General features: G+C 35.9%; 2 protein-coding genes across 2 annotated transcripts; both read left to right on the top strand.

Moving 5' to 3' along the window:
• The first annotated feature begins 3201 nt into the window (after nt 1-3201).
• Nucleotides 3202-4383, top strand: LOC139864086 (uncharacterized). The gene is made up of 2 exons (XM_071852670.1): nt 3202-3783; nt 3862-4383. The coding sequence occupies exons 1-2, from the start codon at nt 3202-3204 to the stop codon at nt 4381-4383; spliced, it is 1104 nt and encodes a 367-aa protein (XP_071708771.1).
• A 3283-nt stretch (nt 4384-7666) lies between these two features.
• Nucleotides 7667-8101, top strand: LOC139864085 (uncharacterized). Its single transcript, XM_071852669.1, has one exon. The coding sequence runs from the start codon at nt 7667-7669 to the stop codon at nt 8099-8101; it is 435 nt and encodes a 144-aa protein (XP_071708770.1).
• The last annotated feature ends 9179 nt before the right edge of the window (nt 8102-17280 follow it).

Raw genomic sequence — 17280 nt, 5'->3', positions numbered from 1 at the left:
AGCCGGAAATACTATTAAATACGATACAATTTTACACAAGATATTTATTTATTTATAGAATGGATATACTTAAACCTTGCTACAACACTTATAGGCAGTGTACCTAATCGTACAGTAGTGTAGTTTTTAGTAAGTCCGGTTCGTTCCACAGGGAAAATCTTTTAATCAAAGCTTAACGCTATATTAGTTTAATTTATAAAAATACGAATATATATATAAGTAATATTATTAGTTTAAAGGGGGGTTTTTACCGTTTAATGACCGGTTTGTCGATTTTAAAACTTTAGTCGCAGTTAAAACAAAATGTAAAATATTAAATAAATAAAAGACTTAATTTAAAGCGTAAAGTAAATAACGATAATGAAATTGTGATAAATAAAAGTGCGATAAAATAAACTTGCGATAATTAAAAAGTTGATAATTAAAATTGCAATTAAATATAATAACAATAAATAAAAGTGCGATAATTAGAAGTGCAATTAAATATAAAATAAAGGAAATTAAATATGAAATAAAAGAATTATGCTTATTTAAACTTTCCGTAATCATGATGTTTGACGTGTTGATTTTAGTTTTATGCCCATGGGTTAATTGTCCTTTGTCCTGGATTATTTAATATGTCCGTCTGGTTTTCGTCCATAACAGTCCATCAGTCATAAATATAAAGTGCGAGTGTCCTCGTCAAATTATCCTTATACCCGAAGTTTAAATATTCCAACTAATTGGGGACTTAAACTGTAACAAGATTTTAATACTTTGTTTAATAATTACACCAGGATGTCGACTGAGTGTAACCCAAGGTTTTAATACTTTGTTATCAATTATGCCAAGTGTCCTTGTACATAATTTCACCCCTGTTTTAATAATTCTAGTGGCTATTAATCCATTCCCGTGTCCGGTTAAATAAACGATTATTCGTACATATAAATACCCCGCCCATCGTGTCCGATGGAGTGTATATGGTTATTTATAGGGACGCCCAATTGTAAATCTTTATATTAACATTAACAAACTATCATTTAGTTAAACAAATATAAAGCCCATTAATAGCCCATAGTCTAATTTCCACAAGTGTCGTTCTTTTGTCCAAACCCCAATTATGGTACAAAGCCCAATTACCCAATTTTAATATTTTTAGCCCAACATCATGATTACTTCGGATTAAATAAGCAAAATAATAACTTAGCTACGAGACATTAAATTAAAAAGGTTGAACATAACTTACAATGATTAAAAATAGCGTAGCGTTACACGGACAGAATTTCGACTTACACCCTTACAACATTCGCTAACATACCCTTATTATTAGAATTAAAATTAAAATTAAAACTAAAATATAAATATAAATATATACTACGTATATAGATAGAGAGATTGATATTATGGATGGAAAAATGGTGCACCAAAGCTCGATTTTTATAGGCCTGTGATCTGGAAAAGGGGCTCATGCGATCGCATGGATTTATGCCTTCCAGGCCATGCGATCGCATGGCCAGCTGGAGAGAGCCACTTTTGGTTGTTTTCTTCTACCGACGTTTATTTAAATATAATATAATATATATATTAATTTTAAGAATTAATTATATATTATATTATATTCATATGCATAGTTGACTTGTAATTTTTAGTCCGTTGCGTCGAGCGTTGAGAGTTGACTCTGGTCCCGGTTCCGGATTTTCGAACGTCCTTGCGTACAATTTAATATCTTGTACTTTTCGTTTTGAATCTTGTACTCTTGTAATTTTGAGACGTTTCTTATCAATAATTGGAACCTCATTGATTGTATTTTGTACTTTTGAGCTTTTTGGTCGTTTGCGTCTTCAATTCGTCGAATCTGTCTTTTGTCTTCACCTTTTATTATTTAAACGAATATCACTTGTAAATAGGACAATTGCAACTAAAAGCTTGTCTTTCTTGAGGAATAATGCTATGAAATATATGTTCGTTTTTAGCATTATCAAAACACCATACTTGATCGATATTCAAACACACCAGATTCATATTCACAACAACTTAGTAGTTGCAGTTAACTCTTTGCGCAGTTTGAGGTCATCACTTATTGGTGAGTAATCCCTACTTTTATATGTCTTTACATATTTAGTGATGAGTAAGTTAAAGATATATATTTGTTCAGGAGGTTATTTTGAACATGTCAATAATCATATAGTTTATATGCCACTTAATTGTCCCAGAGTACCTTTGAAACTTACAATCGCGCCAAACAAACCCTTAAATCGTACGTTTTTGTTAAAATATGTGTTAAAAAAAATCGATGTTTCACAAGATTTAGTTATATCTATGAAATACGTTGTCGATAACTGTGTCTTGGATATCACTGATGATGAAGATGATTTTAATGATTTTATGAATTTCGCCATCTCAAATCAACCCGTTCACATATATCTAGAAGATATTACGAATTCAATGCATGTTTTAGGTCGAAACCTTACTAATCCTAATGATCAGTTCAACCTACAACAACAATACAATAATCGGTTAAACCTACAACATCCGACCAATTATCAGTTCAACCTACAAAATCCTTACAATAATCAGTACAACCTTAATCATCCATCCAATAATCAGTTCAATCTACCTCAGCAATCCAATTAACAGTTCAACCTACATCATCCATACAATAATGAGTTCAACCGACAACAGTCATCCATCAATCAGTTCAACCTACAACAGTCAACCATCAATCAGTACGACCTAGAACACCAAAGTAACAATCAGTTCAACCTACACCACCCATACACTGATCAGTACAACCAACCACATCCATACACAAATAATTCGAACCTACAAAATCAATCTGTAAATCAGATCAACTTACAAACTCAAAACACAGATGAAATCAACCAACAAATACAATACACCAATTTGTTGAATGATAAACAACCACCGTTTGAAGGTAACGAAGATCATTACATGGTTGACTTACCTACATCTGATCAAAGCGGATCTGAGCATGATGATATGGAAAATGTGAATCTAATCAAACCAACAAAACACCCTTTTTCTAACTACATAGTTGATAAGGATGATGTTCCTGATAGTGATGATGAATACGAAGATGAATACGTCGACCAAACACAAACTTATGACCAGCCAATTAAGTATAATCCCCAACCAGATGATATCTTTTGGAACATGCCACCGTTACTGTCGAACACCTAACCCGAAATGAAACCTAGATCAATGACAATATATGAAACCTCAGATCTAGTTAAATTGAATCAGACTTTCGAAAACAAGGAAGATTTTCTTATGCAATTACGTACAAAGTGTGTTACTGAAGGGTTCCAGATAAAACCAAAGTACTCAGACAAGTCAAGGTATACAGCTACATGCATATCACCAAATTGTTCATGGCAAATTACTGCTAGGTGTATACAAGATAGCAACAACTTTCAAGTACGGAAGTTGAATGATCTACACACGTGCTCAAATACCCAAATTCTTCCGAACAATAAGCATGCCACCAAGAAGGTCCTAGGTAATATACTAAAAGAGGTGATGAAACAAGAAGGTCGTGTCTATCGACCAAATGATATAAGGACTGATATGTCGGCGCGATTTAAAAAAAGTCTATCATACCACCAAGCATGGAAAGCCAAATGTTACGCAATTGAGATGTTGAGGGGTAGTCTTGAAGATTCCTTTCAAATACTACCTAATTATCTATATAATCTTAGATTGTCTAACCCAGGTAGTGTAACCAACATTCGAACGGACAACAAAGGCAGATTTGTTATGAGTTACATGTCCATTGGTGCAACGGTATGTTTAATGCTTTCTTTATTTACTTATTAATTCAACTCGTATTTAAAAATAATGTTTCAATACTTTAATATGCAGACACTTTCGTTTGTTAATTATGCACGACCAGTAATCATAGTCGATGGGGCTCATTTAAAAAGTCGTTACTTGGGGACTAACTTGATTGCTATCGCTATGGATGCTAACAATGGAATCCTTCCATTAGCCTATGGTATTGGAGCAGGAGAGACCACCGATCATTGGACAAGGTTTTTTGGTAATCTAAGAGACTCTCTACAGTCTTTGGGGTGTTGTATTGTTAATCTTACCATTATATCTGACAGGGCACCTGCAATAGCTGCTGGCATATCAAACGTATTTCTAGAAGTATTTAATGCACTATGTGCTAGACATTTGTTGGGAAACCTCAAAAGTGTGTCTAAAAGGGTTAAAAGTTACGAGTGGCACTACTGGAAAATGTACAAAGCGTATAGAAAATCCGATTTTGATCACCACTATGGTATACTAGCACGACGTATCCCTGACAGTGCACGTACACTCACTACTGTTGGGTTCAACAGATGGTCTAGACATCATGCAGATCATGTTCGGTATGCTTGAAATGTGCCGTTCTTATTGATTAAAAACGTTCCATATTAATTGATTTCGTTGCGAGGTTTTGACCTCTATATGAGACGTTTTTCAAAGACTGCATTCATTTTTAAAACAAACCATAACCTTTATTTCATAAATAAAGGTTTAAAAAGCTTTACGAAGATTATCAAATAATGATAATCTAAAATATCCTATTTACACACGACCATTACATAATGGTTTACAATACAAATATGATACATCGAAATCAGTTTCTTGAATGCAGTTTTTACACAATATCATACAAACATGGACTCCAAATCTTGTCCTTATTTTAGTATGCAACAGCGGAAGCTCTTAATATTCACCTGAGAATAAACATGCTTTAAACATCAACAAAAATGTTGGTGAGTTATAGGTTTAACCTATATATATCAAATCGTAACAATAGACCACAAGATTTCATATTTCAATACACATCCCATACATAGAGATAAAAATCATTCATATGGTGAACACCTGGTAACCGACATTAACAAGATGCATATATAAGAATATCCCCATCATTCCGGGACACCCTTCGGATATGATATAAATTTCGAAGTACTAAAGCATCCGGTACTTTGGATGGGGTTTGTTAGGCCCAATAGATCTATCTTTAGGATTCGCATCAATTAGAGTGTCTGTTCCCTAATTCTTAGATTACCAGACTTAATAAAAAGGGGCATATTCGATTTCGATAATTCAACCATAGAATGTAGTTTCACGTACTTGTGTCTATTTTGTAAATCATTTATAAAACCTGCATGTATTCTCATCCCAAAAATATTAGATTTTAAAAGTAGGACTACAACTCACTTTCACAGATTTTTACTTCGTCGAGAAGTAAGACTTGGCCACTGTTGATTCACGAACCTATAACAATATATACATATATATTAAAATATGTTCAAAATATATTTACAACACTTTTAATATATTTTGATGTTTTAAGTTTATTAAGTCAGCTGTCCTCGTTAATAACCTACAACTAGTTGTCCACAGTTAGATGTACAGAAATAAATCGATAAATATTATCTTGAATCAATCCACGACCCAGTGTATACGTATCTCAGTATTGATCACAACTCAAACTATATATATTTTGGAATCAACCTCAACCCTGTATATAGCTAACTCCAACATTCACATATAGAGTGTCTATGGTTGTTCCGAAATATATATAGATGTGTCGACATGATAGGTCGAAACATTGTATACGTGTCTATGGTATCTCAAGATTAAATAATATACAATACAAGTTGATTAAGTTATGGTTGGAATAGATTTGTTACCAATTTTCACGTAGCTAAAATGAGAAAAATTATCCAATCTTGTTTTACCCATAACTTCTTCATTTTAAATCCGTTTTGAGTTAATCAAATTTCTATGGTTTCATATTGAACTCTATTTTATGAATCTAAATAGAAAAAGTATAGGTTTATAGTCATAAGAATAAGTTACAAGTCATTTTTGTAAAGGTAGTCATTTCAGTCGAAAGAACGACGTCTAGATGACCATTTTAGAAAACATACTTCCACTTTGAGTTTAACCATAATTTTTGGATATAGTTTCATGTTCATAATAAAAATCATTTTCTCAGAATAACAACTTTTAAATCAAAGTTTATCATAGTTTTTAATTAACTAACCCAAAACAGCCCGCGGTGATACTACGACGGCATAAATCTGGTTTTACGGTGTTTTTCGTGTTTCCAGGTTTTAAATCATTAAGTTAGCATATCATATAGATATAGAACATGTGTTTAGTTAATTTTAAAAGTCAATTTAGAAGAATTAACTTTTGTTTGAGAACAAGTTTAGAATTAACTAAACTATGTTCTAGTGATTACGAGTTTAAACCTTCGAATAAGATAGTTTTATATATATGAATCGAATGATGTTATGAACATCATTACTATCTCAAGTTTAGTAGGTAAACCTACTGGAAGTGACAAGAAATGATCTAGCTTCAAAGGATCTTGGATGGCTTGAAAGTTCTTGAAGTAGGATCATGACACAAAAACAAGTTCAAGTAAGATTTTTACTCGAATTAAGATAGTTTATAGTTATAGAAATTGAATCAAAGTTTGAATATGAATATTACCTTGAATAAGAAAGATAACCTACTGTATATAACAAAGGTTTCTTGATCTTAGATGATTACTTGGAATGGATTAGAAAGCTTGGAAGTAAATTAGTAAACTTGAAGGGATTTTTGAAGTGTTCTTGAAGTGTTCTTCCTATGATGATTATAGCTTGATTCTTGAAGTGATTTTTGATGAAGATGATGATTAACTACTGAAAAAATACGTTCATAATAGTGTGTGTGTGTGTTGAGAGAGAATTAGAAAGAGAATTGGAAGTGAAATGGAGTGAATGATGAGTGGTAATTGGTGAGTGGTGAGTGGGGTTAAAAGGAGTTCTAGTTAGTTGACTAGCTCATGGTAGAAGTTAAAATTGATTAGTCATACATGATTTAATCAAGAGTGGAATCCCATGCTAGTTCCTATTGGTATATACCCATAGTAAGTACGTTTTGAAGCTGTGTATAATACGGGTAAGAATACGACTAGAATTCTTGATGAAAGAAAAGAATGGGAAAGTAACTGTAACCATTTTCGTTAAGTATGAGTGTTTTGATATATGTCTTGAAGTCTTCCAAAAGTATTTTAATACATCTAAATACACTACATGTATATACATTTTAACTGAGTCGTTAAGTCATCGTTAGTCGTTACATGTAAGTGTTGTTTTGAAACCTTTAAGTTAACGATCTCAATTAATGTTGTTAACCCATTGTTTATTATATCTAATGAGATGTTAAATTATTATATTATCATGATATTATGATATATTAATATATCTTAATATGATATATATACATTTAAATGTCGTTACAACGATAATCGTTACATATATGTCTCGTTTCGAAATCCTTAAGTTAGTAGTCTTGTTTATATGTATATAACTCATTGTTAATATACTTATGGAGATACTTACTTATCATAATCTCATGTTAACCATATGTATATCCATATATATATCGTCATGTCATTTTTACAAGTTTTAACGTTCGTGAATCGCCGGTCAACTTGGGTGGTCAATTGTCTATATGAAACATATTTCAATTAATCAAGTCTTAACAAGTTTGATTGCTTAACATGTTGGAAATATTTAATCATATAAATATCAATCTCAATTAATATATATAAACATGGAAAATTTCGGGTCACTACAATGCTTACCTAACTTCTGATAGTGCAGAGTCAATGAACGCACTGTCAGTTCATGCGAGGAAACTCCCGATTACAATGCTTCTTGAATTCTTTAGAGCTTCAATTCAACAATGGTTTTGGGAACACCGAAACACTGCCGATGGTTTAACAACCCCTGTCACATCATATACAGAGCGTAAGCTTTGTAAAAGAAATCGTAAGTCTATTAGTTGGACTGTCAAACCGATATCACAAGTTAAATTTGAGGTATTGGATATGAAAAAAGGTGGTAAAGTCAATCTACAAGATAAAACTTGCACATGTAAACAATGGCAGTTTTCCGGTATACCCTGTGGACATGTAATGGCAGTAGCAAGGTATTTTGTCCTACGTAACATTACTACACACATTCAGAAGTATTTCCACACTGAAACGTACAAGTCGGCATACATGGAAGATATTAACCCGCTAGATCATATTTCTGAATGAATAGATCCAGGACACCTGTAACATCCCAACCCTTAATACAAACGATCACACAGAAATATCAATTAATTTTTTTTTTGCTGGAACAGCATATGGCGCGGCGCGCCATATGGCCACGCGGCGTGCCAAAGTGGCCTGTCCAAAAAGTCATGAAATGCGAAAATGTTTGACCACTTCCCGACGTATTTAGACAAAACGATTTTAACCATACATTAATATATGTAGAACTAACACGTTCCATTAATAAAATTAGTTTTACGAAGACCGGGCCCACATCGGCAGTTTTACGACTTTCGTACGAAAATACAAGTTTTTAACCACATGATTTGTAATACAAAATAAAGGCCGAGCATGGCGATTGGGGATACGCAACCCAATCCTAATCAATCCAAAAGCAAGCCTTCTAAAGCAACTACGCAAGTCCACTTATCCCTGCTTACCCGAGCCTCCGCATCCATGCAATCTATAAAAAAGTCAACAACGAGAGGGTAAGCTAACGCTTAGTGAATGCAATACTTATACATATACATATGTAATTTACCTACACGTATCCACTTACAATACCATGCAAACAAAATGCATAAACGAGCTAGCAACACCAAACATACGACTAGCAACAACGTTAGTATATAAATCGCCACAATAATATACTAAATCACAACAATGCATAAATATAACATACCGTTCCCCGCTATGGCACTACCGACTTGTAGACGACCAATAACGTCGAGTCTCACTCTAATGATGTCACCGACTTCTGACTCATCATAAGGTGTCACCGACTTGTGAATCACCAAAGGGTGTCACCGACTTGTGAACTACCCACCAATATCTATGGGTCACCGACTTGTGAAGCGCCACCAATAAGTGTCACCGACTTGTGAAGCACTATAGGGTGTCACCGACTTGTGAATCACCCGCCAATACATACGAGGTCATCGACTTGTGAACCTCCATGTGGCATCACCGACTTGTGAAGCACCACCTAGTGTCACCGACTTGTAGACACTATGAAGTAATACCGTCTCGTGAATCACTTCCCCAACTTATGGTGCCACCGACTTGTGAAACACCAACCAACTACTAAGGGTCACCGCCTCGTGAACCACCGTGAGGTGTCTCCGACTTAAGAGTCTCCTAACGAGACACTACCGACACATAATCCTCTTCACACATAACCTCAATAAGTCACCGTCTCGTGACACAACGCCCAATACTCACGATGTGGCGCCTAAGGCCCACATCGCGTACGAGTAAATAAACCACATACATACATGTATAAATATTCCACTCACCTTGTCTCCTTGAAGAATGCCACCGAATAATCCGCAATCGCCGATGGAATGTACCTAATCCATTTATCACATAACAAGTAACACAATTAGGGTGGATATACAAATCAACCCAAATTGACAACTAGTGCAATTTCGACCCAAATGCACTTTCAAGCGCAAACCGCGCCCAAACTAACCAATAATCACTAACACAAGTGAGAATGGTCCTAATATGCCAATCAAACCCAATCATAGGTGTTAAACACCTATCTTGCCCAAAATGACACTTAAACCCTAATTTGACCCATAAGAAGTCAATACCATGCCATTAGCAAGTTTTGACACCAAAACATATTTAACTCAGTTCTATGCTTCAACTTAATCCTTTTTAAGTTTATAAACCTTATTAAATCGGCAATTGAGTCATAATCACCAACAAACCCTAATTTTGACTCTAGTCAAAATTAGTCAACCATAAGAACCCTAATGGTTTCCAAAACACCAATAATCACTAACACTAGTGATTATACACCATTTACAAGTCTTAAACACGGTTAAATCATTAACCAACCCAAACCCACCAACATCAACCATAACTAGTTACAATTACCCATTTCACCTCCTAAATGAGTTTTATAACTAACTAGTTCAAAACCCTAAACTTGAATATCAAATTACAAAGATGAAGTTCGGAGTTTGAACATACCAATACCGCCAAAATGATGCCGTTGACGAGTAGAACAACTTTAATACCCGAGGTTTGACCCGAAACACCCTTCTTCTTCTCCAATTGGAGCTCTCTCTTTCTCTAAAACTCTCCTCTCACTCTAGGGTTTGAAGATGAGAGTGTTTGATGAGTGAAAATGAGCTCCAATGGAGTTCTAGATCAGTTTTGGTGACCCTAAACCGACCCTAAATGAAATTACCAAAGTACCCCTCATTTAAGCCCTTTAAAAAGGCTGAAAATTGCATCAGACGGGTTCGGCGCGCCGCGCCTAAAGGTGGAGCGCCGCTCCAACCTACAGGTCAGTTTTCAGAAACTTGTTTTGGCCATAACTTTTTGACCGTAGCTCCGTTTTCGATGAATCAAATATCGTTGGAAACGTAATAAGATTTCTTTTCCAATGGTAAGGCTTTGAAACATCAACACAAACTTTATTTGGGGTTGAAAAGATACGTACACACCTTGCCACTTCAGACAACGTCCAGTTTCCTTCGGCGTTCGAGCAAGCAACACGTACACTTCATACACGCATCGTACACCAAAATACATTATGTACAATAAATATTTGGGTCTTACAACTCTCCCCACTTAAACTCGATCACGTCCTCGTGATCTTTCCACTTAACCAATCCGGAACTACTCAACAGCCCTCAATCCTAAGTTCCAATCTGAACTTTCCTGGACAATTCTTCCCAATGAATCACCTTTAACAACTAAAATCGTCACCCGCGATTTATCAAAACCACCCTCCGAGCACTAAAACCAGCTCTTTTCCCCATATCGGGAAAAACAAAACCAATCTCGTACCGAGATATCAATTTCTTAGCGTACCTTTACCGAGGACAACGCTAAAAGTGACCAATTTTCAACCTAAAGTCAACGATCCGAACGTTGAAGATCGAACCACATGAATCCTTACGGATTACACTTACCACTAAACATCCTTTGTAGTGGGCAATACAACCAATACGCCACTATCCTAACATCATAAGCAACGGCTAAAACCAAAAGCGCCCAAAATGACTATGGCTACGCTAAACCTAAGGTGTACAAAATCGACTATTGTCACATCCGTAACAACATGTGAGCGAAACACGGCTATCGCCTCACTAATCCCACGACGTGGTCCTCACGACCCCACTCTCGGTGTATAAAACCACCAATAGATCACACATCCAACAATCATGAAGACTGGCCGAAAACTACACACATCAAAGATAGTCAACATCCGTGACTCTTCTTGCACACATACTTGGTCAACGTAAACGCCTCTCGAACGGCATACCATTTCTACGCTAACCATTATGGAGAACAATACAAGTAACCCTCTAATCACCTCATGGTTACACCCGACTTGGTTAAGCCTCCACACCAAAACAATTAACCCGAACTCGTTAGTCAAACACACTTGGTCAACCCGCCTCGATCAACACCTATCACTTAATTGATTAACCCGACTTGGTTAAGTCAAACTTACTTGGTCAACCCGAACACCTAACATCTAATTGATTAACCCGACCCAGTTAGTCAAACTCACTTGGTTAACCCGCCTCGGTCAACACCTAACATCTAATTGATTAACCCGACTCGGTTAGTCAAACTTGCTTGGTTAACCCACCTCGGTCAAACCTCTAACGACAAATGATTAACCCAACTTGGTTAGTCAAACGCATTCGGTCAATACCTAACATCAAATTGATTAACCCGACTCGGTTAGTCAAATACCCTAGGTCAACCCAACTCGGTCAATGCCTATCATCTAATTGATTAACCCGACCCGGTTAGTCAAACTCACTTGGTTAACCCGCCTCGGTCAACACCTAACATCTAATTGATTAACCCGACTCGGTTAGTCAAACTCGCTTGGTTAACCCGCCTCGGTCAACACCTAACATCTAATTAATTAACCCGACTTGGTTAGTCAAATACCCTAGGTCAGCCCGACTCGGTCAATGCCTATCATCTAATTGATTAACCCGACCCGGTTAGTCAAACTCACTTGGTTAACCCGCCTCGGTCAACACCTAATATCTAATTGATTAACCCGACTCGGTTAGTCAAACTGCAATGGACTAACTCAACCTAGCTAGCCACTACATCACACTAGAATACTTTCGTGCGAGAGTATAAACTCCCCCACCTAGAACTCCGTTCCATAAACACATCGTCGAAATAATAGCATCCCATGGAATGGCCACTCATCAACATACATAACCAATATCCTCATTGGTCATAGTCCTCGAATTCTCACGAATTCGTCTCCAACAATAGCTCCCGACGATAAACACATGCTCACTCTCACGGAAAGAGTGACCACTAATCCGACAACTAATGCGCCAATCGCATTATCATAACTCCTAAAAGAAATACGAGGTTCACCCGTCTTGCATCTCTTAATACGCACGTCAACAAACCTTGCTCCAACTTTGAGCATACGAAGGATTTCGGATTATCCTTTGCTACTTCAACCGAAGCACTTACCGAACCGTACGGGTATTACTCTAGCAATCATCGAGTTGCTATCGCTTGTAACTTCCACACCGCCACTCGAACACCTAAGGGTTTTCTTGCCGGTACCCTATGCTCAATGTAACCGTAACACCATCGAAGTCGAATACCACGCTAGTAGGTATGAAAGAGGCACCTAACGTTGCATCCCGTAGACTCCATTACCAACCTTCATCTAGATCAAACACTTGATCTCAGGGGTTTCATCCACCCGACGAACCTCATGGATCATCAACTTCAACACGAAAGCGAACACGCTCTAACATCCGAATACTACTACAATCGCCTAACATACGTGTAACTCTAGCATTAAACTCAGCGTCGTTCGTCTTGATCCCATTTCCCGTCGCCATTCTAAGGAATGCAAAGCGATTAGATCACGAACGTATAAAGCACACATACAATACCACCCCATCTTGCTAAACACTCGTCGTACATCACTTGCTAGACACGATTTGCACCCGTAATAAGGTTTGCAAGTCCTTATTATGCATACACGTCGTATCGACTCGTTAGTACAACGACCGCCTCTCTTGATGATATATGCAACCGCAAACACAAACAAAACATAACACAAGAATCATTATCACAGCACAACAGCATATTAATAATATCCGCATTACTAATATAAATGTTAGTTAACCTATAAACAAGGCACTAACTAAACCCATTCCGATCCGTAATCCTACAAGTCCCGCAACAAATTTAGCACACACAAAAGTCTAAGTCTAGGCACCTATCTCAAGTCACCTAAATCCCTTAGACCATGCTCTGATACCACTTGTAACATCCCAACCCTTAATACAAACGATCACACGAAAATATCAATTAAATTTTTTTTTTGCTGGAACAGCATATGGCGCGGCGCGCCATATGGCCGCGCGGCGCGCCAAAGTGGCCTGTCCAAAAAGTCATGAAATGCGAAAATGTTTGACCACTTCCTGACGTATTTAGACAAAACGATTTTAACCATACATTAATATATGTAGAACTAACACCTTCCATTAATAAAATTAGTTTTACGAAGACCGGGCCCACATCGGCAGTTTTACGACTTTCGTACGAAAATACAAGTTTTCAACCACATGATTTGTAATACAAAATAAAGGCCGAGCATGGCGATTGGGGATACGCTACCCAATCCTAATCAATCCAAAAGCAAGCCTTCTAAAGCAACTACGCAAGTCCACTAGTCCCTGCTTACCCGAGCCTCCGCATCCATGCAATCTATAAAAAAGTCAACAACGAGAGGGTAAGCTAACGCTTAGTGAATGCAATACTTATACATATACATATGTAATTTACCTACACGCATCCACTTACAATACCATGCAAACAAAATGCATAGACGAGCTAGCAACACCAAACATACGACTAGCAACAACGTTAGTATATAAATCGCCACAATAATATACTAAATCACAACAATGCATAAATATAACATACCGTTCCCCGCTATGGCACTACCGACTTGTAGATGACCAATAATGTCGAGTCTCACTCTAATGATGTCACCGACTTGTGACTCATCATAAGGTGTCACCGACTTGTGAATCACCAAAGGGTGTCACCGACTTGTGAACTACCCACCAATATCTATGGGTCACCGACTTGTGAACGCCATGTGACATCACCGACTTGTGAAGCGCCACCAATAAGTGTCACCGACTTGTGAAGCACTATAGGGTGTCACCGACTTGTGAATCACCCGCCAATACATACGAGGTCACCGACTTGTGAACCTCCATGTGGCATCACCGACTTGTGAAGCACCACCTAGTGTCACCGACTTGTGGACACTATGAAGTAATACCGTCTCGTGAATCACTTCCCCAATTTATGGTGCCACCGACTTGTGAAACACCAACCAACTACTAAGGGTCACCGCCTCGTGAACCACCGTGAGGTGTCACCGACTTAAGAGTCTCCTAACGAGACACTACCGACAAATAATCCTTGAAATGTCCCGTTCTTATTGATTAAAAACGTTCCATATTAATTGATTTCGTTGCAAGGTTTTGACCTCTATATGAGACGTTTTTCAAAGACTGCATTCATTTTAAAACAAACCATAACCTTTATTTCATCAATAAAGGTTTAAAAAGCTTTACGTAGATTATCAAATAATGATAATCTAAAATATCCTGTTTACACACGACCATTACATAATGGTTTACAACACAAATATGTTACAACAAAATAAGTTTCTTGAATGCAGTTTTTACACAATATCATACAAGCATGGACTCCAAATCTCGTCCTTATTTAAGTATGCGACAGCAGAAGCTCTTAATAATCACCTGAGAATAAACATGCTTAAAACGTCAACAAAAATGTTGGTGAGTTATAGGTTTAACCTATATATATCAAATCATAATAATAGACCACAAGATTTCATATTTCAATACACATCCCATACATAGAGATAAAAATCATTCATATGGTGAACACCTGGTAACCGACATTAACAAGATGCATATATAAGAATATCCCCATCATTCCGGGACACCCTTCGGATATGATATAAATTTCGAAGTACTAAAGCATCCGGTACTTTGGATGGGGTTTGTTAGACCCAATAGATCTATCTTTAGGATTCGCGTCAATTAGGGTGTCTGTTCCCTAATTCTTAGATTACCAGACTTAATAAAAAGGGGCATATTCGATTTCGATAATTCAACCATAGAATGTAGTTTCACGTACTTGTGTCTATTTTGTAAATCATTTATAAAACCTGCATGTATTCTCATCCCAAAAATATTAGATTTTAAAAGTGGGACTATAACTCACTTTCACAGATTTTTACTTCATCGGGAAGTAAGACTTGGCCACTGGTCGATTCACGAACCTATAACAAATATATACATATATATCAAAGTATGTTCAAAATATATTTACAACACTTTGAATACATTTTGATGTTTTAAGTTTATTAAGTCATCTGTCCTCGTTAGTAACCTACAACTAGTTGTCCACAGTTAGATGTACAGAAATAAATAGATATATATATTATCTTGAATCAATCCATGACCCAGTGTATACATATCTCAGTATTGATCACAACTCAAACTATATATATTTTGGAATCCATCTCAACCCTGTATAGCTAACTCCAACATTTACATATAGAGTGTCTATGGTTGTTCTGAAATATATATAGATGTGTCGACATGATAGGTCGAAACATTGTATATGTGTCTATGGTATCTCTAGATTACATAATATACAATACAAGTTGATTAAGTTATGGTTGGAATAGATTTGTTACCAATTTTCACGTAGCTAAAATGAGAAAAATTATCCAATCTTGTTTTACCCATAACTTCTTCATTTTAAATCCGTTTTGAGTGAATCAAATTGCTATGGTTTTATATTGAACTCTATTTTATGATTCTAAATAGAAAAAGTATAGGTTTATAGTCAGAAATATAATTTACAAGTCGTTTTTTAAAGGTAGTCATTTCAGTCGAAAGAACGACGTCTAGATGACAATTTTAGAAAACATACTTACACTTTGAGTTTAACCATGATTTTTGGATATAGTTTCATGTTCATAAGAAAAATCATTTTTCCAGAAGAACAACTTTTAAATCAAATTTTATCATAATTTTTAATTAACTAACCCAAAACAGCCCGCGGTGTTACTACGACGGCGTAAATTCGGTTTTACAGTGTTTTTCGTGTTTCCAGGTTTTAAATCATTAAGTTAGCATATCATATAGATATAGAACATGTGTTTAGTTGATTTTAAAAGTCAAGTTAGAAGGATTAACTTTTATTTGCGAACAAGTTTAGAATTAACTAAACTATGTTCTAGTGATTACAAGTTTAAACCTTCGAATAAGATAGCTTTATATGTATGAATCGAATGATGTTATGAACATCATTACTACCTTAAGTTCCTTGGATAAACCTACTGGAAAAGAGAAAAATGGATCTAGCTTCAACGGATCCTTGGATGGCTCGAAGTTCTTGAAGCAGAATCATGACACGAAAACAAGTTCAAGTAAGATCATCACTTGAAATAAGATTGTTATAGTTATAGAAATTGAACCAAAGTTTGAATATGATTATTACCTTGTATTAGAATTATAACCTACTGTAAGAAACAAAAATTTCTTGAGGTTGGATGATCACCTTACAAGATTGGAAGTGAGCTAGCAAACTTGAAAGTATTCTTGATTTTATGTAACTAGAACTTGTAGAATTTATGAAGAACACTTAGAACTTGAAGATAGAACTTGAGAGAGATCAATTATATGAAGAAAATTGAAGAATGAAAGTGTTTTTAGGTGTTTTTGGTCGTTGGTGTATGGATTAGATATAAAGAATATGTAATTTTGTTTTCATGTAAATAAGTCATGAATGATTACTCATATTTTTGTAATTTTATGAGATATTTCATGCTAGTTGCCAAATGATGGTTCCCACATGTGTTAGGTGACTCACATGGGCTGCTAAGAGCTGATCATTGGAGTGTATATACCAATAGTACATACATCTAAAAGCTGTGTATTGTACGAGTACGAATACGGGTGCATACGAGTAGAATTATTGATGAAACTGAAAAAGGATGTAATTGTAAGCATTTTTGTTAAGTAGAAGTATTTTGATAAGTGTATTGAAGTCTTTCAAAAGTGTATAAATACATATTAAAACACTACATGTATATACAT

The sequence above is a fragment of the Rutidosis leptorrhynchoides genome, chromosome 8 (assembly GCF_046630445.1).
Source record: "Rutidosis leptorrhynchoides isolate AG116_Rl617_1_P2 chromosome 8, CSIRO_AGI_Rlap_v1, whole genome shotgun sequence".
In the NCBI taxonomy this organism is placed as follows: Eukaryota; Viridiplantae; Streptophyta; class Magnoliopsida; order Asterales; family Asteraceae; genus Rutidosis; species Rutidosis leptorrhynchoides.
This window is presented reverse-complemented; position numbering and strand designations above follow the sequence as displayed.